Source organism: Oncorhynchus keta, chromosome 19 (assembly GCF_023373465.1).
Source record: "Oncorhynchus keta strain PuntledgeMale-10-30-2019 chromosome 19, Oket_V2, whole genome shotgun sequence".
NCBI classification, from domain to species: domain Eukaryota; kingdom Metazoa; phylum Chordata; class Actinopteri; order Salmoniformes; family Salmonidae; genus Oncorhynchus; species Oncorhynchus keta.
Genome location: NC_068439.1, coordinates 71,083,044 through 71,103,693, shown reverse-complemented (window position 1 = coordinate 71,103,693; position 20,650 = coordinate 71,083,044). Strand labels below are relative to the sequence as shown.

The following is a 20,650-nucleotide window of genomic DNA, read 5'->3' as shown; positions in this document are numbered from 1 at the left end:
GCGCGCGTGGACATGAGTGGCCGAGACAAAGGCGCGCGTGGACATGAGTGGCCGAGACAGAGGCGCGCGTGGACAACCGTGGATACATCAATTCAGGCTACAAGTGTAGGCCTAATGACAATCACAGAATGTCATTACAATACCTGCAGGTGTTTTGTAACTGATCTCTTTCCATTCAACAAATTGCAGATGCACAGCGCACTGTTGGGGTTTGGATGCTTAAATTATTTTGTGAGTGAAAGAATGTGCGCAGGAAGCGAACAGGATCACCTTTGAATCTCTTAAGGATCGGACCCTTTACATTTTTTTTAAAAAATCACCTAAAATGACATACCCAAATCTAACTGCCTGCAGCTCAGGACCTGAAGCAAGGATATGCATATTCTTGATACCATTTGAAATGTAACAATTTCACAAAGCTTGTGGAAATGTGAAATTAATGTAGGAGAATATAAAACATTAGATCTGGTAAAAGATAATACAAAGGAAAAAAAGAAACAGGCGCAATTTAGATTTTGGCCACTAGATGGAAGCAGTGTATGTGCAAAGTTTTAGACTGATCCAATAAACCATTGCATATCTGTTCAAAATGTTGTATCAAGACTGCCCAAATGTTCTTAATTGATTTATTAATATATTTTCAAGTTCATAACTGTGCACTCTCCTCAAACAATAGCATGGTATTGTTTCACTGTGGTAGCTACTGTAAATTGGACAGTGCAATTAGATGAACAAGTATTGAAGGTTTCTGCCCATATCAGGTATGTCTATGTCCTGGGAAAAAACGTTTGTTACTTACAACCTCATGCTAATCACATTAGCCTACGTTAACTCAACCATCCTGTGGGGGGGACACCAATCCCGTAGAGGTTTTAAGTGATTGTTTGACAAATCAGATAAATACATCATGACTAGTTGTGTTTATACCACATTAAAAGGCACAGGTGCCGTGCAACTAGACTCTAGTTCCTCTAGTTACTAGAGGAAGCGAAGCTTTCCCTAAAGTAAATTGAAGTAAATTGACAAAATTATACAGCCTAATTAGTCTAATCCTGTCTATACAGAAATAAATACAATCATTTAAAATAGGCTACTACATGAGAAAGCATGATTTGGCCACAGAGGTTCATTAGCTAAAAAAAGAAGAAAAAAAAAAGACATGTGGATTGATTTAAACAGCATAGCCGGCAATTTGCAAATACCAAATAGATGTTTGTTGAGTTGCAACTGTCAAAAGCAGAGAGACCCAGCCAGGCATATCTCAATATTTAAAAATATAAATTGCGGAAAAACGTTTTGGAAAGCAAAATTGCTATTGATAACAATGAAAACAATCCAATCTGTCTTTTAGTTAACAATATTCTTAACTTAATTGGCACTAGCGGAGAACATCGGCCATATCCCTGGTGAGTGTGCATATTCACTGTCTTTATCATTGGGTCAATGCTACTTCGTTTGTTTTTGGACAATAATTTCCTCCTCCGAGTTAGATGGACGTCATATTGTATTTGCGTCTCCCCTTTTCATAGGCCGATTATGTGGATCAGACAACATTGTTTTTATTGATCTGTTTGTCAGCGTCAGCAGAGATGGCCACCCTGTAATTTTTATAGTTGGCCTATTTAAAAAAATGTGTGCGTGCACTTGAGTGTCCCGTACCAGTAAGAAATTAAATCTACTTTCACCCTTGTATGTACAGTGCATTCGGAAAGCACTCAGACACCTTCCCCTTTTCCACATTTTGTTACGTTACGGCGTTATTCTAAAATGGATTAAATTTTAAAAAATATCCTCATTAATCACTACACACAATACCCCACAATGACGAAGCAAAAACAGTTTTTTAGAAATACCTTAACTACATAAGTATTTAGACCCTTTGCTATGAGACTTGAAATTGAGCCCAGGTACATTCGGTTTCCATTGATCATTCTTGAGATGTTTCTACAACTTGATTGGAGTCCACCTGTGGTAAATTCAATTGATTGGACATGATTTGGAAAGGCACACACCTGTCTATACAAGGTCCCACAGTTGACAGTGCATGTCAGAGCAAAAACCAAGCCACGAGACCGAAGGAATTGTCCGTAGCGTTCTGAGACAGGATTGTGTCGAAGCACAGATCTAAGGAAGGTGCCAAAAAATGTCTGCAGCATTAAAGGTCCTCAAGAACACAGTGGCCTCCATCATTCTTAAATGGAAGAAGTTTGGAACTACCAAGACTCTTCCTAGAGCTGGCCACCTGGCCAAACTGAGCAATCGGGGGGAAAGGGCCTTGGTCAGGGAGGTGACCAAGAACCTGATGGTCACTCTGACAGAGCTCCAGAGTTCCTCTGTGGAGATGGGAGAACCTTCCAGAAGGACAACCATCTCTGCAGCACTCCACCAATTAGGCCTTTGTGGTAGAGTGGTCAGACAGAAGCCACTCCTGAGTAAAAGGCACATGATAGCTCGCTTGGAGTATGCCAAAAGGCACCTAAAGGATTCTCCGAACATGAGAAACAAGATTCTTTGGTCTGATGAAACTAAGATTGAACACTTTGGCCTGAATGCCAAGCGTCACATCTGGAGGAAACCTGGCACCATTCCTATGTTGAAGCTTGGTGGTGGTGGCAGCATCATGCTGTGGGGATGTTTTTCAGCGGCAGGGACTGGGAGTCATGATCGAGGGAAAGATGAACGGAGCAAAGTACAGAGCGATCCTTGATGAAAACCTGCTTATCTCAGCTCGCTGGTCACCATAGCATCTCCCACCTGTAGCACACGCTCCAGCAGGTATATCTCTCTAGTCACCCCCAAAACCAATTCTTTCTTTGGCCGCCTCTCCTTCCAGTTCTCTGCTGCCAATGACTGGAACGAACTACAAAAATCTCTGAAACTGGAAACACTTATCTCCCTCACTAGCTTTAAGCACCAACTGTCAGAGCATCTTACAGATTACTGCACCTGTACATAGCCCACCTATAATTTAGCCCAAACAACTACCTCTTTCCCAACTGTATTTAATTTATTTATTTATTTTGCTCCTTTGCACCCCATTATTTTTATTTCTACTTTGCACATTCTTCCATTGCAAAACTACCATTCCAGTGTTTTACTTGCTATATTGTATTTACTTTGCCACCATGGCCCTTTTTGCCTTTACCTCCCTTCTCACCTAATTTGCTCACATTGTATATAGACTTGTTTATACTGTATTATTGACTGTATGTTTGTTTTACTTCATGTGTAACTCTGTGTCGTTGTATCTGTCGAACTGCTTTGCTTTATCTTGGCCAGGTCGCAATTGTAAATGAGAACTTGTTCTCAACTTGCCTACCTGGTTAAATAAAGGTGAAATATATATTTTTTTTAAATGTCAGCCAATCAGCATTCAGGGCTCGAACCACCCAGTTTATAAAATGCTTTATATGGGTATAGACGTAAAAGAGGTGTACCTTGTCCACAGCAGAAACCTTGGCTCCTTTGTCCAGCAGAAGCTCCACTATGTCAATGTTCCTCATCTTAGTAGCTTTGATCAGAGGGCTCTCTAAATCCTGACATCAGACCACATAAAAACAGGTGAGAAAGCCGTTTAAATAGAATAGGTGACTGTGTGTGTGTGCGTCTGGTGATAGTTGAGATATGGTTAGATTTACTGTACGGTGTTTTCTCTCACCTTGGTGCAGGTCTCTGTGTCGGGGTTGCACTGGAGGATATCTCTCACCATGGTGGCGTTGCCTTTCTCCACAGCCCAGTACAGGGCTGTCTTGTTGTCCTGCAGAAGGTGAGGTGGATTGCATTTACTGTCATCAAAAATGTAGTATTGAATGTCTGTGTCCCCATCCCCTGTATAGTGCACTCATTTTCATCAGAGCCCTATGGGCCCTGGTCAAAAGTAGTGCACTATACATACACGCAGTAGAGTGACATTTGGGACACAAGTTATGGGTCTCTGTAGCTCAGTTGGTAGAGCATGATGCTTGCAATGCCAGGATAGTGGGTTCAATTAAATGTGTGCACGCATGACTGTAAATCACTTTGAATAAAAGCATCTTCTAAATGGCATACATACACACATATATTATATGAGTAGTCAGGCGTCAGACTCCCTACCTGTCCTCTGATGTCTATGTCAGCATATTTGTGCAGCAGAGCCTTCACTATATCCACATGTCCTCCTCTCACTGCTCCGATAAGCACAGTGTCTCCACTCTGTACAACACACACATACACAGGTCAGTACACAGCTTACACAACATCCACATCTTAATACAGCACTTATAATCCACAATCTGTGTGTGCACTCCCTTGCCCACCCTGTCTGGTATGTTGACGTAGGTGCCAGCATCCAGCAGGTCCTGTACTATCTCAGTATAGCCCTCCTTGGCAGCGATCATCAGGGCTGTGTTGCCGTCCTTGTCTGTCATGTTGACGTTAGGGTTCCTCTTCAGAAGCTCCTTCACCACCTCAGGGAAACCTCCCTTCACTGCCACGATCAGAGCTGTCATCGAATTCTACAAGGGGGAGGGAGAAGATTGGAGGAAGATGTAGAGAAACAGAAGTACAGAGCCTTTCTCTATGACTTTAGACAAGTGATAGAGTGAGAGGTGTAGACTGCAGAACAACAATGGTCATTAACATTTCTGTTTATTAGAATATCTGTTTATTAGAATATCTGTTCATTAGAATATCTGTTCATTAGAATATCTGTTCATTAGAATGTCTGTTCATTAGAATATCTGTTCATTAGAATGTCTGTTCATTAGAATGTCTGTTCATTAGAATGTCTGTTCATTAGAATGTCTGTTCATTAGAATATCTGTTCATTAGAATATCTGTTCATTAGAATGTCTGTTCATTAGAATATCTGTTCATTAGAATGTCTGTTCATTAGAATATCTGTTCATTAGAATGTCTGTTCATTAGAATGTCTGTTCATTAGAATATCTGTTCATTAGAATATCTGTTCATTAGAATGTCTGTTCATTAGAATGTCTGTTCATTAGAATGTTTGTTCATTAACATGATATTGTATTTCTGTGGCGTAGAGACATACCGCCCCCTCCTGGTCGACATCAGCTCCATTCTCCAGCAGGTGCATCACACAGTCAAAATTGCCCTTCCTGGCTGCCCAGATCAGAGGGGTGGTACCATACTGAGAGAGAAAGACACACAGGGTTATCCATACTGGCACAGGTCCCTATTTCTGGCCAAACTGGGGCACCACTAACCCAGTGGGCCACCATAAACCCAAAGGTTGGCATTGCCCAGCCATGCGTCCTAATCAGTTGTCTCACCTTGTCAGAGCAGTTGACCTTGGCTCCGTTCTCCAGCAAGACCTGGACGATCTCAGCATGACCTCTGCCTGCTGCCCAGATGATGGGGTACACACTGTATTGCTGATGAGGAAGACAGAGTCAGAGGCACTTAGTCAATGGCTGGATAGATGGGGATGTGACGTACTGCATCTCCTTAGCCATGAGGGTTTATGAATGACAGGTATAGGAACGCCATTAACCGTGTGAGGAATACGTCATGAATAGGTATTTGATTGACTGCCATTACCTGCCCAGTAGTGTTGGGGTTGGCTCCGTTCTCAAGGAGAACCTCGGTTACCTCCACGCGGCCTTTATAGGCAGCCCACATGAGGGCCGTCCAGCCTCCCTACAGAACAACATCAATTACTGTACACAAACACATTCCTGCACACATTACACTACCTTCAAGTACATTGAATAGCTCTGTGTTTTTATTGAAAACACTAACTGAAGTGGACTGGAACAAGCATAGAAATCAAGTTGATACAATCACCAAAACATTATAGCTTATTACTGATTGTGGCCAGTTTAACTTATTGAGTGTCTCAGCATGTCCCTGTGCCCTATGTAAGCGCTGCTGAGATAGGACTGTACAGTATAATATACAGTACCAGTCAAAAGTTGGAACACCTACTCATTCAAGGGTTTTTCTTGATTTTTACTATTTTCTACATTGTAGTACAATAGTGAATACATCAAAACAATGAAATAACACATATGGAATCATGTAGTAACCAAAAAAGTGTTAAACAAATCCAAATATATTTTATACTTGAGATTCTTCAAAGTAGCCACCCTTTGCCTTGATGACAGCTTGCACTCTTGGAATTATCTCTACCAGCTTCATGAGGTAATCACTTGGAATGCTTTTCCAACAGTCTTGAAGGAGTTCCCACATATGCTGAGCATTTGTTGGCTGCTTTTCCTTCACTCTGCAGTCCAACTCGTCCCAAACCATCTCAATTGGGTTGAGATCGGGTGATTGTGGAGGTCAGGTCATCTGATGCAGCTCTCCATCACTCTCCTTCTTGGTCAAATAGCCCTTACACAGCCTGGAGGTGTGTTGGATCATTGTCCTGTTGAAAAACAAATGATAGTCCCACTAAGCGCAAACCAGATGGGATGGCTTATCGCTGCGGAATGCTGTGGTAGCCATGCTGGAATTCTAAATAAATCACAGACAGTGTCACCAGGAAAGTACCCCCACACCTCTTCCTCCATGCTTCACGGTGGGAACCACACATGCAGAGATCATCCGTTCACCTACTCTGAGTCTCAAAAATCTCATCAGACTCATCAGACCAAAGGACAGATTTCCACCGGTCTAATGTCCATTGCTCGTGTTTCTTGGCCCAAAAAATTCTTCTTCTTCTTGTTGGTGTCCTTTAATTTTTTATTTTACCTTTATTTTACTAGGCAAGTCAGTTAAGAACAAATTCTTATTTTCAATGAGGAACAGTGGGTTAACTGCCTGTTCAGGGGCAGAACGACTTATTTGTACCTTGTCAGTTCGGGGATTCAAACTTGCAACCTTTCGGTTACTAGTCCAACGCTCTAACCACTAGGCTACCCTGCCGCCCCAAAGTAATGGTTTCTTTGCAGCAATTCGACCATGAAGGCCTGATTGATGTTGAGATGTGTCTGTTACTTGAACTCTATGAAGCATTTATTTGGGCTGCAATCTGAGGTGCAGTTAAACCTAATGAACTTATCCTCTGCAGCAGAGGTAACTCTGGGACATCATTTCGTGCGGCGGTCCTCGTGAGAGCCAGTTTCCTCATGGCGCGTGATGGTTTTTGCGACTGCACTTGAAGAAACTTCCAAAGTTCTTGAAATTTTCCGGATTGACTGACCTTCATGTTAAAGTAATGAAGGACTGTCGTTTCTCTTTGTTATTTGAGCTGTTCTTGCTATAATATGGACTTGGTCTTTTACCAAATAGGGCCATCTTCTGTATACCACCCCTTGTCACAACACTACCGATTGGCTCAAACGCACTAAGGAAAGAAATTCCAAAAATTAACAAGGCACAACTGTTCATTTAAATGCATTCCAGGTGACTCTACCTTTGAAGAATCTCAAATATAAAATATATTTTGATATGTTTAACACTTTTGTTTACTACATGATTCCATGTGTTACTTCATAGTTTAGACGTCTTCACTATTATTCTAAATGTAGAAAATAGTAAAAATGAAGATAAACCCTGGAATGACTGGTACCGTAGCTAAGTAAACAACCAAAACACTGCTATTACTTAGGGGTTGTGGCCAATCAAACAGGTATCTCACCATGTCTCGGTGCTCTATGTAAGCACTGCTTTCTAACAGCTCCTTCACCACCTCTACATGGCCTTCCTTAGCAGCACAGATCAGAGCAGACCAGCAGTCCTGAGGAAGAGAGAATAGCACATCACACCGGTCACCATGGAGACAACGGTGACTACAGTTACCATGGAGACATCAGGCAGAGTTCACAATGATTGGCACGTTCATGATTATTGTTATAATGAAGTCAGCGTCTTCATAATAGGCTAGGCCTTGAAATTAACGGGAACAAAGATGGAGAGGGTTTATGATCCATTTATCATACCACATCATCCAGGTTAACATTGGCTCCTCTCCTGATGAGCTCCTGTACAATCTCAATACTGCCCTGCTCCGAAGCCAGCATCAGGGGTGTCTGACCATTCTGTTAGGGAGGGAGAAAAGGGCATGCATTTTGAAAGACATACTAGAAACACAATGAACAATATTTCTTCGTACAATAATAGACCCAATCTTCCCATTTAACAGACGCTTCTCAGACGCTTCTCTAAGCTATATTTCACCTTTATTAGACTGTGTCCTCCAAATGGCACCCTATTCCCTATATAGGGCACTACTTTTGAACAGGGCCCATTGGGCTCTGATCAATGGTAGCACACTATATAGGGGATAGGGTGCCATTTGGGGCGCAACCTATATATAATAACTATAGATAGATTAGTATACCTGTAGGCCTATTAGATAGTATGAGGATACTCACGTCACTCCTGCCGTCCACCTCCTTGAACTTGTCCAGGTGGGCCTTGAGCGCTGCCAGGTTCTCCTCCTCCACGTAGCTGAAGAGGTTCTGGATGGCCAGAGTGGTCATCTTAATGGAGGTGGTGGTGTCCATGGCTGCAGCTACTACCCCTCAACACCACAGCACCTGCATGGGGAGAGATCATGGAAATAGAACGCTTTACTAACACTTTACCTATGGCATGGGCACACACAAAATGGCTGCCAAACCACACATTATGGCATCACTGACTTGATTGGGGATTCCGTTCTACTCACCCTAGTTATGTGGGAAAGACATAGGACAGAAGGGATGTTAGGGTGGGATAACATTGGTGGGAAGGCATGGGATGCTAACAACAGTGTAATAAACACTTTATATAGCTGTGCACCAATAACAGCAAAAAACATGCTTTTCCCTCACTAGTTATAGGCTAACTTTAATTTATAAAAGGCTAGGTTATGCTATATTTGGAGTTTGATTAAAAAGCAGTGTGAAACAGTGAATGTGTGAGAAAGAGCTAGAACAGAGGACATAGCCTAGTTATCTGACCCTGGCAACCAGCAAGTGGGTCGACTACTGTGTGGGTGTCGGTCGACTCACTCCAGTGCTATCTGGCTCCTGCAGCACAGGGGTGAGGGCCTAGCTATCTCCTGACATTTAAAGAGCATCAGACTCAGAGAATTACGCCAGCGCCAGATTTCAACGTGCCACTCACTCACTGCTTTGGTGACAGGATTGTCAACCAGGCAGGCAGCCACAGCAGCGAGTTCAAAGAGATATTTGGTTTATTAGTGGCCTCCTGGCTGCTATCATCGTCTGACATATACAGTATTTATCTTCTCACTCAGAGAATAGCCTCTTCTTGGCAATGCTTTGTGTACACACAGTCTTCTTCCTATTTTACAGGCACACAAAATGGCAGCTAGTCTAATTTGTTTTTTTTTAAAGTCTTCTCAAAGCATGTGCTTTGCGGTTATTGGTGCTAGGGTATATAAAGTGCTATTGCATTGTAATTACCCATTGTTTATGGCATAGTTAAAATATAGATTTTAGCCTAGCCTAGGTCATACTAGCCTAGGTCACACTATACGTAAACACCAATGGCATAAAAATATAGCCAAAAATGTATTGCAAAGAATGAAGCAATAAGGCAAGGGGGGGTGTGGTATATGGCCAATATACCGCGGCTAAGGGCTGTTCTTAAATACGACGCAACACGGAGTGCCTGGATACAGCCAGTAGCCATGGTATATTGGCCATATACCACAAACCCCCAAGGTGCCTTATTGCTATTATAAACTGGTTACCAACGTAATTAGAGCAGTAAAAATAAATGTTTTGTCATACCCGTTGTATATGGTCTGATATACCATGGCTGTCAGCCATTCAGCATTCAGGGCTCTAAACACCCAGTTTATAATCACATATTTACAACTATTCACACAGGCTCTTTGAGACAGATTTATAGACTAGCTGGCTAAGTGATGTCTACCTGTAACCATTAACTCAAGTTTATTAATCATCATAATGTGTTGCTCCAGAAAACTGGCCAGTTTTAGTACAGTAACTACATTCCTATCCAACACAATACAAGCACAGACAATATAAGCTTACAATTCAGTCAGCCAAGCTTATGACCTTAACATGGGTGTGGGCGTCGGTCAGTAAAGCCACAAAAACAAACCCCTTCTGTGTGACATGAAAAGAATGACTAGATTAAGTAGCCTGGTCCTGTCGGCAGGCTGACAGCCAGTTAAAAGCATTCCTTCCATCCCCACAGAGCAGAGTGCAGCACAAGCCCTCCAGCATTCCACCTCACGTCACTACCTATTGCAGCAACACAACAGCTGAAAGCAGCCACAAAGAAAAGAAAGTGGAGGCAAGGCAGCTAAACATCAAAACACATCGCCGTGTGCTGCACTGCTGCCAATGCCGTTAACCTGTCGGCTGTCGCATACAGACAGGACATGGCGCAATAATTACATTGACACAACCGAGCAATCTTACCTATGGGAATAATAGTGTTCTCTCTGTGGGTTGTTTTTGACTGCTGTCTCTTCACTCTGCAATTTATGCCTCCACATACACTGGTCCTGGCCAGCCTTATTGACTAGGCTATTCCCCCTGGCTGTGGCTGCTGATAATGAATTATGCATGAGGATGAGGTACCACCCAGCCTCTCTGGCACATGCTCAGAGGACAGGGAACAGTGGAGAAAAACAGGATCAATATAGGCCAGCAGCACCACTGACCAAGAGACTAATATCAAAAGTATTTTAGAAAGCCCTTATTACATCAGCAGTTAGTATTGGTAACTTCATTAATATGATGTAGGCCTAGTATGAGGAGGGTTGGAACCTGACCTTCACTTCTATCTGTGGTATGCAACAAATATAGGTCTAGATGGAACAGCTATAGTACAGTATCTGTGGTATGCAACAAATATAGGTCTAGATGGAACAGCTATAGTACAGTATCTGTGGTATGCAACAAATATAGGTCTAGATGGAACAGCTATAGTACAGTATCTGTGGTATGCAACAAATATAGGCCTAGATGGAACAGCTATAGTACAGTATCTGTGGTATGCAACAAATATAGGTCTAGATGGAACAGCTATAGTACAGTATCTGTGGTATGCAACAAATATAGGCCTAGATGGAACAGCTATAGTACAGTATCTGTGGTATACAACAAATATAGGTCTAGATGGAACAGCTATAGTACAGTATCTGTGGTATGCAACAAATATAGGTCTAGATGGAACAGCTATAGTACAGTATCTGTGGTATGCAACAAATATAGGCCTAGATGGAACAGCTATAGTACAGTATCTGTGGTATGCAACAAATATAGGCCTAGATGGAACAGCTATAGTACAGTATCTGTGGTATGCAGTGAATATAAAATGGATAAGTAGACTAGGCTATAGGTCAAAATCTGGAACTACTGCAGTGTCTCTGCTGTCTGTTCAGACAGGGCTATCTATTTATGTGTTGTGCTTCTCTGTACCAAAGCAAAAGTACTGGAAAATAAACATACAGAAATGACATCTGTGCAAGCTTGGTTGTTGCTGACTAAACTCATGTTGTTGAGCGGCAACTAGAGTGGGCAGACTGGAAAGCCGCTGTCCAGTAAAGTTTTTATTTCAGTTAGAATTTTTTTAAATGTAACTTCATTGTATGTGATGTCAGAACTCCAGTCCGCACACACTGGTCAGCCCTCAACTCCATCGTAAATCGTGGAGTTGAGTTTAATAGGCTAGCTCAAATAATAAATGGAAGGTTTTTAAAATGTGGGATTTACATCAAAATTATGCATAGTTTATGCATACTCAGTGTGTGCAGTGACACCGCTTGTTGCTTTGATACGATGCATTAGATTAGGCTACACCATCATCATCATCAGTCATCACCATTAGGATGTAGAAATAAATTACTTGTTCAACAAATAGAGGCTGCTACCAATCATTGCCTGCTACTAGCTACCTACAAGAGAAGGTTGTAATTGCGGCACGCAATTCAGGGCGTTCCTGTATGTGGGCATTCCTGAATCTGCCGGTACCCCTCATTATATACTACATGGTCAAAAGTATGAGGACACCTGCTCGTCGAACATCTCATCCCAAAATCACGGACATTAATATGGAGTTGGTCCCTCCTTTGCTGCTAAAACTGCATCCACTCGCCTGGGAAGGCTTCTCACTAGATGTTGGAACAGTGCTGCGGGGACTTGCTTCCATTCAGCCAAAAGAGCATTAGTGAGGTTGGGCACTGATGTTGGGCGATTAGCTCTGGCTTGCAGTTGGCGCACCTATTCACACCAAAGGTGTTTAATAGAGTTGAGGTCAGGGCTCAATTATTTTATTTATTTAACTAGGCAATTCAGTTAAGAACAAATTCTTATTTTACAATGATGGCCTATCCCGGCCAAACCCTCCTCTAACCCAGACAGCACTGGGCCATTTGTGTACTGCTCAATGGGACTCCTGATTACGGCCGGTTGTGATACAGCCCGGGATCGAACCAGGGTATCTAGTGACGCCTCTAGGATTGAGATGCAGTTCCTTAGACCGCTGTGCCACTTGGGAGTAGGCCAGTCAAGTTCTTCCACACTGATCTCGACAAACCATTTCTGTATGGACCTTGCTTTGTGCACGGATGCATTGTCATGCTGAAACAGGAAAGGGCCTTCCCCAAGCTGTTGCCACAAAGTTGGAAGCACAGAATTGTCTAGAATGTCATTGTATGCTAAGTTAAGATTTCCCTTCACTGGAACTAAGGGGTCTAGTCCAACAGTGAAAAACAGCCCCAGACCATTATTTCTCCTCCACAAAACTTCACAGTTGACACTATGCATTGGGGAAGGTAGCGTTCTCCTGGATCCACCAAAAACTCAGATTTGTCCGTTGGACTGCGAGATGGTGAAGAGTGATTCATCAAGTTTCCACTGCTCCAGAGTCCAATGGCGGGGAGCTTCACACCCCTCCAGCCAACGCTTGTGCAGGTGTACGGCTGCACGGCCATGGAAACCCATTTCATGAAGCTCCAGACAAAAGGTTATTGTGGTGACGTTGCTTCCAGAGACAGTTTGGAATTCGGTAGTAGGTTTTGCAACCGAGGGCAGCACTAGACGGTCCCGATCTGTGAGCTTAGGTAGCCTACCACTTCGAGGCTGAGCCGTTGTTGTTCCTAGACCTTTCCACTTCACAATAACAGCACTTACATTTGACTGGGGCAGCTCTAGCTGGGCAGAAATTTGACAAACTGACTTTTGGAAAGTTGGTATGCTACGACGGTGTCATGTTGGAAGTCACTGAGCTCTTCAGTAAGGCCATTCTACTGCCAATGTTTGTCTATGGAGATTGCACGGCTGTGTGCTCGATTTTATACACCTGTTAGCAATGTGTGTGGCTGAAATAGCCAAATATTTACTTTGTATATACAGTGTACTTCTATAGGTTAAAATGTGTCGGTCAATTTTTAAGCTAGGACTGGAGGGAGGCATGGGCACTCCAGTACAGTAAGTGGCATTAATGCCTAATATCGTTGGATGCCAGCCGCCAATAAACCCCACAGAAGAAAGGGCAGGGGTGACAACGGTAGCTAGCTGTAGACAGTGTCCTTCGCCCTCCGCCTGTCAGGAACGGTTTTCCTGCAGTTCTGTTAACGATGGAGTTCATGCAGGAACCAATGGGATGCTCGAGGGTAGGCGTTCCTGCAGTTGAAGGAAGCCCAAATACAGGAACGCCCAGAATTGTGGGCTGCACTTGCACACTATCGAACTACAACGTAACAAGCGGACAACCTTGGTACCGTTACAGTAGCTAGCAAGTGAATAATAAGGTAGCTAGGTCATTTCAATTATCAACAACATTTAGATCTAGCTAGTAGCTATTTATTTGGCTTGCCATATCGAATGTTAACTTAACCATCGACTGTCAGCTAGCTTAACGTTAGATCGCACGACATATCACATCTTCTGAAATAAAAATAATTATATTTCCGTGCCTGACTGCGACCATTATTGATTGCAGTATTTTGAATAAAATGGCAATGATCATAATTAGTTGATAACATCTGTTTAAAAGCGAATATGACATTTGCTAGACGACTGCAGTTGCTAACGTTAGCAAGCAGTCAGACAATAACATTCAGATGTGCTCGAGCTGTCAATCAAACGCCATCTATCAAAGGAGGGCACATTTCGATGCTTATACGTGAGAAACGGCAATTCACAGTGACATACCTTTTAATAAAACGAATATAAATGTTCCACACTTCGGTGTTGTCTTCTCAATCCTCGCCTTATATGCGTGTAGTGTTCACAGGCTAGTCCCCATCCTCGACAACAGCCATTTTAGTGGACCAGAAAAACACAGCACTCACTAGGGTGACTTCCTCCCCGCTGTCGGTCAAATCATCTTCTCCCCGCCTACAAACTGACGTGTGGCGCTTTGAGATGCTGGGTTTACTAGGCTACTAAATTACTGTACAAGTTGAATTTGCCATTGCCGAAAACTGCAACGTTAGTAATTATATTTTATTAACGGACTAGAAAATATTGTGAATGTTATGTCAAAGCCTTCTTAGTGTGTTGTGGATTTATTGCTCTATATAGCCTACCACATGTCAGGTTATTGCTCTTATTTATAAATTCCCGTGTAATTCCCGTGTTTGTTTCACAGTCATTCTCAATATTTTAATTTGCTGTTGTGTTGAGGAAAATAATGTTTCAAAACCCTTTTGCCAGGCTGATTAATAATTATTGTATGGTAGGTCAAAGTCCAACATTTTATGAGGAGAGTAAAGGGCATCTGTTGAGCTGTTATAGCCTGGGTAGTATATAGGCCCATTCCACCACCAGAAATATTCAATGCCATCTAATAATATGCACTGCTTATGACACAGGTGCCTGTGCAAAGCTATAGGCCTACTCCCTTGGGGTATGAAGCCAAGGTAACACATTCCCAAGCTCTGACTCACAGTTTATGTGAGTATTCTACAGTGGCCTATGTGAGGAAGGACAAGCCGACTCCATGCCATTCAAACAGTGCTGTCGGGGCTTAAACAAATAGGGTTTCCGAACAAACAATGACATTGACTTGTAAATTAAGCCATGTAGGTTGTATGAGTCAGTTATGTTTGTCATGTGCTTCTCAGCATGCTGGTTTCTCCTGTGTAATCTAGTTCACTGGCCGTCTCTCTCTCTCACTGTCAAACCGACAGCATATGGTAGCAATTAAGCCTGGGGACAAACAATGTAATAGGAACGATTAAACCACAGTTATTCACCTTTTACATATCACACTTACCATGTCAAGTTCCAAAAAGATCCATCTTTTAATCACATAATATACAAAAACAAACCATCCACATGAACAATTAGCAGGGTTGGCTGCTCGGGACTATGATGAGCATTCCATTCTCTTTGCTCCAGAGCCTCAAGCAAAGGTTTCTTACAATGACCATATTTACCTAAACTTACAATCGACTCAAGAAAGTAGGTTTAGTTTTCACTTCCCCTCGTAATGAAAATAGAATCAGAACTGTCTGAAGAAGCAGTGTCTACAAATACTGGAATTTTGTTCCTTTCACCTCCAGCTCAACATGATCCTATGTTAATTGTCCTACCTTTCCACCACCTTTCCACCTTTGTCGAACATACCACAAGTCCATTAGAATCACATAAATAACAAGTACGTGAAATGACCAAATGTACCTCTACACATGGAAATACTAGACCATCTCCCCTCTCACACTGCTCACACACAATTCATGAATAAGGGGTTAGTAGCTACTCTCACAGCATGGAATTACCTGTTAAATGATTTAAATCATCATTGATACGTTCCCTAATAATCCCTTAGTGGTTACTTTCTCTATCCAACCATTCATTTCAGATGTGGATTGTGTCAAACCGTTATATAATAACAACACATAATGACATTCAACAGAAGAAAACAGAAGTGACATTGAAGTGAGCCAATAACATCACCCAGTGAAAGCAAACAGTCTGGAGTAAGTCCTTGTGTGTTGCCCAAATGGCACCCTATTCCCTGTATAGTGCACTACTTTGACCAAGGACCATAGGGCTTTGGTCAAAAGAAGTGTACTACTTACTGTATGTAGGGAAAGGGGTATAATTCGGGAAATCTTCCCTGTTGAGACCATGAATCATCATACTGTAGGGTGTCCAATCAAAAAAGCATATTTTGACCAATGGGTAAAATACACTGAACAAAAATATAAATGCATCATGTAAAGTGTTGGTCCCATGTTTCATGAGCTGAAATAAAAGTTCCATACACACAAAAAGCTTATTTCTCTCAAATTTTGGGCACACATTTCTTTGCATCCCTGTTAGTCAGCATTTCTCCTTTGCCAAGATAATCCATTTACCTGACAGGTGTGTCATATCAGAAGCTGATTAAAAAGCATGATCTTTACACAGGAGCACCTTGTGCTGGGGACAATAAAAGGCCACTCTAAAATGTGCAGTTTTGTCACACAACACAATGCTATAGACGTCTCAAGTTGAGGGAGTGTGCAATTGGCATGCTGACTGCAGGAATGTCCACCAGAACTGTTCCGGAGAAATACATTAAATGTTCATTTGTCTCCCGTAAGCCGCCTCCAAAACTGTTTCAAAGAATTTGGCAGTATGTCCAACCGGCCTTACCACCGCAGACCATGTGTAACCACGGGTCAGGAGTATTTTTTGTCTGTAATAAAGCGCTTATGTGGGGAAAAACTCATTCTGATTGGCTGGATTTGTCTCCCCATTGGGTGGGCCTGGCTCATATTTTTCTTCAGTATAATATTAATTGTGTAAATACTCCTCTAAGAAAACCAATGGTCCAAACATCATGCCTCAATCATAATCCCTTCAAAAGTTATTGTAGGATGGCCAAAATTAGGGTGACTAAGTCAATGGAGGCCTAGGGGGGGGGGATGTGGTCAAAAATCTGAAAAAATGCATTCCGTCAGCTAGGCTGGATGTTGTGCGAGAATTAAGGCAAACTGACAGGCTTTCTTCTTGAATCCGGAGGACATGAAACAATATAGAGAGAGGTAAGATAGATATAGATGTTGAGACATGACATGTAGTATTTTTTTCTTATTTTAGTATACGCTTTTCATATTAATGCAAAACTCCTGTCCTTTATCGAAGATTTCTTACAAAAGCAAGCATATCTCTGAAATGTCAACGGAGCACTGAGCGTATACTAAGCTTTTTCTTTTCAAAGCATTTGACATTTAATTCAGCTTGTGTCATGCTAATTTTTCTTTTTGTGACCCGCGGAAACAACTTTGAAGACAAGGACCACAAAAAGTAAAATCCTCAAAAGCGATGAGAAATCTGCACCGCTATGTCAGCATAGTTAGGTGCTTATTATCGTATTAGGTAACAAAATCTGACTTTTTGGCTATAATGTTAATGATATGAAAGCAAAAGTCCCCACGATTCAGAACATGAATAATCATATTTGTATTGGTAAAATGCATTTAATAACATAAGGAAGTGAAATTTCATCACCAAAGAGTGTTTTTTTTTTTCACCCACGTCTGGGCAGAGTGGTTGGACACCCTACATATTTTGTAAAAAGACCAAGGACGCCATCTTGTTTTCCTTCTCTTTTAGTTCTTGTGTCCTAATTTCCTGTATCTTTGCTTTTTACCAGGACAATAACACCATTAACTTAAACCACTCCACTCTCTCTCACCTGATCCTAAAACCTGTTCACCTTGAGTAAGAAACACCGCACACACAATAATATCCCATTTGAGGGGGATACACAAAAGCTAAAAAAAAAAAAAACTGGGTGGAGAAAGAGACAAAGGTTATAAGGCAAGTTTGCATACTCCCATAATACAGTAACAGTACAATACTGGCATTTCATCATCGATTCGGGACCCATCCATCCCGCTGAGCCACAGCCAATAGTCCTCATAATAAAGTAGGGGCTGCGTTCCAAATCAAATTTTATTGGCACCCTATTCACTTTCTAGTGCACTACTTTTGACCAGGACCCATAGTGCTCTGGTCAAAAGTAGTACACTAAATAGGTAAATCCCAAAGCTTTCAGTCCATCCATCCCTTCTCACGTGAACAAATGAGAATCGTCGTCCGACTCCAAAACACAGCTTGGACAGTCTCTCTCTCTAATAATGTGTTGGACAGTCTCTCTCTCTCTAATAATGTGTTGGACAGTCTCTCTCTCAATGTGTTGGACAGTCCCTGCAGTCCTTGGTGCTAGTCTCTGTGTGTGTGCACCTTTGCTGGTCTCTGAATCTGCTTCATGTGGCTTTGGTCTTCTGGTTGCAGTGGCCATCTGTGGAGGTGGAGTCCTGGTGGGAGTGGACGGGAGCCTCCTTCAGGCGCAGGTGTCGGGGCTTGACTGGCAGTGCTACGGCCAGGAGAACACAGCCGATGTGGACACTGAAGTACCAGGACCTGGGGACAGAGGTGAGAGAGGATGATTTGGGGATCAATATCAGAAAACTTTATTGCCAAGCAACAAGTGTTGCTAGGAATTTCTCTTGGTGTTGTACACATTTTTCAGCAACAACCAGGCACACAAGTTCATTCAACTTCTCAGAAAAAGAACAAAAAGCCACTGTATAAGTAGAATCATAGGTTCAGACAAAAACACAATTCTTCTTGCACTTCCATCCAAGGTAACAAACTATGAATACTTTTAAAATATTTTTTTTAACTTGAGTGAGGTAAAGTATTGTTCTCTGTACATGTCCCAAATGGCATGCTATTCCCTATATAGTGCACTACTTTTGACCAGAGACATATGGGCCATGGTCAAAAGTAGTGCACCATAAAGGAAATGGGATGCCATTTGGGATGCAGCCAGTTTCTGGCCACTCACCTGTAGAACTTCATAGAGGGTCCGACAGACAGCAGCACAAAAGGCACCACAGTGTAACAAATGGCAATCTGGGTGCCAGCCCACGTGATCCCATCATACAGTAGCTTGTGTGAAGGTGAGCCCAGGAAGTACGGCCTCACGTTGTGTCTCATCTGGAGAAAAAAAAAGAACCAAAGCAAATGAATTCAGAGTAAAAGAAGAAGTGAAAAAATGAACATCTAAGTTTACAACAAACGGCCCTTGTAAATCTAAAATATGTTGCACTGCCCTTAACTCTCTCCCAAATGGTGTCCCAAATGGCACCCTATTCCCTATATAGTGCATGGGCCCTGGTCAAAAGTAATCCACTAGGGAATAGCGTGCCATTTGGGACGCATATTAAGAGTCAAGTAATGCATTTCCAATGGAACTTTCTCTCCCAGCAGCTCATCCACCAGCAGTCGTCTGCCTCAGTGAGTCTCAAAGTGTCTCAGGTGACGTTCCATTAGCCGGAGTCCTGCCCAGTCTCCTCTCCATCCGTCTGTCTGGCTGGCCTGTTATCTGTGCAGTCCAGCTGGACTCAGGGTGCATCCCAAATTGAAACCTATTCCCTATATAGTGCACTACTGTTGACCAGAACCCATAGGGTACCCATAGGGCTCTAGTCAAAAGTTGTGCACTATAATAGGGAATAGGGTGCCATTTGGGACTCAGCCTCTAATAAATATGCTTTATTCAGGCCAGACCTTCAGAGGACAGTGAGTCTCTATGGCAGCCTAACTATGACTGATTCTCTTAACACTAATGATGCAGAAATAAAGTACATCAGGATGAACATGACTCGAACACTTTGTTTCATCTGTGATGGGAACACCAGGATATCTGTTGCTATGGCAATAGCAGAAATCGTTGATATTCAGAAAATATGTTATTGATTTTTAGTGGGTACGGTGCATGACATTTTATCTATGCCTATGAGAAGTTTAGGGCTTAGTGCATCTAGACAGAGATGGAAAATTGTGGGGAGAGGTCTGTGTCAGTGTGTTTTAGGATATCTCACTCTCTCTCAGAGAGATACAGTACTCACGGCACGTGCAGCCAGTGTGACCACGATGCCAGTGAGGAAGGTGAGGTAGTATCCAGGGTAGGCTCCGTGCCACATGGCTGACAGAATGAAGGTAGCCGCTGTGGGGTTGTAGGGACAGCGCTCGTAACACACCCTGCGCACACACACAACCAGCCAGTCAAACACAACAACACAGCAAGACCTCATAATAACCTCTCACTGATAAATCCACTCCAATTTCCTTGTGTGCAGACTAGAGAGCACAAAACATTAAGAACACCTGCTCATTCCATGACAGACTGATCAGGTGAATCCAGGTGGAAGCTACAATCCCTTATTGATGGCTCTTGTTAAATCCACTTCAATCAGTGTAGATGAAGGGGAGGAGACAGGTTAGAGAAGGATTTTTAAGCCTTCAGACAATTGAGACATGGATTGTGTATGTGTGTCATTGAGGGTCAATGGGGTACAGTTTCCCGTCTGTATCAAAATGGTCCACCACTCAAAGGACATCCAGCCAGCTTGTCAACATGGGCCACCATCCCTTGGAATGTTGTCAACACTTTGTAGAGTCCTTGGCCTGATGAATTGAGGCTGTTCTGAAGGCAATAGGGGGTGCAGCTTAATATTAGGAAGGTGTTCCTAATGTTTGGTATACTCAGTATAAAGATAAAGCAGACTGTTAGTGCTAACTGACTCCACTAGGTGGCAGACTTTTACAGACAGATAAGAGCACTGGTTATAGGCGTATCCACAAATGATTTAGAGCCTGAAACCTATACTGTAATTACAATGCATTTAAATAGTATGTACAATGTGTCAGAAAGATAATGTTAATAATTACAGAAAGAAATTATGACCAAGTCTCTTTGT

The 20,650-nt window shown here is 42.4% G+C and overlaps 2 protein-coding genes across 2 annotated transcripts in view; both read right to left on the bottom strand.

Moving 5' to 3' along the window:
• Positions 1 to 14,274, bottom strand: part of LOC118398814 (kinase D-interacting substrate of 220 kDa B-like) — a 49,592-nt gene extending 35,318 nt beyond the window's left edge. The window contains exons 1-11 of the mRNA XM_052471233.1: positions 14,097 to 14,274; positions 8,328 to 8,492; positions 7,893 to 7,991; positions 7,592 to 7,690; positions 5,548 to 5,646; positions 5,280 to 5,381; positions 5,039 to 5,137; positions 4,299 to 4,496; positions 4,096 to 4,194; positions 3,659 to 3,757; positions 3,438 to 3,536 (exon numbers count right to left, since the gene is read on the bottom strand). Coding sequence (XP_052327193.1) covers positions 3,438 to 3,536; positions 3,659 to 3,757; positions 4,096 to 4,194; positions 4,299 to 4,496; positions 5,039 to 5,137; positions 5,280 to 5,381; positions 5,548 to 5,646; positions 7,592 to 7,690; positions 7,893 to 7,991; positions 8,328 to 8,459 — 1,125 coding nt within the window. The 5' untranslated portion in view covers positions 8,460 to 8,492; positions 14,097 to 14,274. The remainder of the gene's footprint in view (positions 1 to 3,437; positions 3,537 to 3,658; positions 3,758 to 4,095; positions 4,195 to 4,298; positions 4,497 to 5,038; positions 5,138 to 5,279; positions 5,382 to 5,547; positions 5,647 to 7,591; positions 7,691 to 7,892; positions 7,992 to 8,327; positions 8,493 to 14,096) is intronic.
• Positions 14,275 to 15,171: 897 nt separating this feature from the next.
• Positions 15,172 to 20,650, bottom strand: part of LOC118398813 (lysophospholipid acyltransferase 2-like) — an 82,861-nt gene continuing 77,382 nt past the window's right edge. The window contains exons 11-13 of the mRNA XM_052471231.1: positions 19,799 to 19,931; positions 18,733 to 18,884; positions 15,172 to 18,305 (exon numbers count right to left, since the gene is read on the bottom strand). Coding sequence (XP_052327191.1) covers positions 18,149 to 18,305; positions 18,733 to 18,884; positions 19,799 to 19,931 — 442 coding nt within the window. The 3' untranslated portion in view covers positions 15,172 to 18,148. The remainder of the gene's footprint in view (positions 18,306 to 18,732; positions 18,885 to 19,798; positions 19,932 to 20,650) is intronic.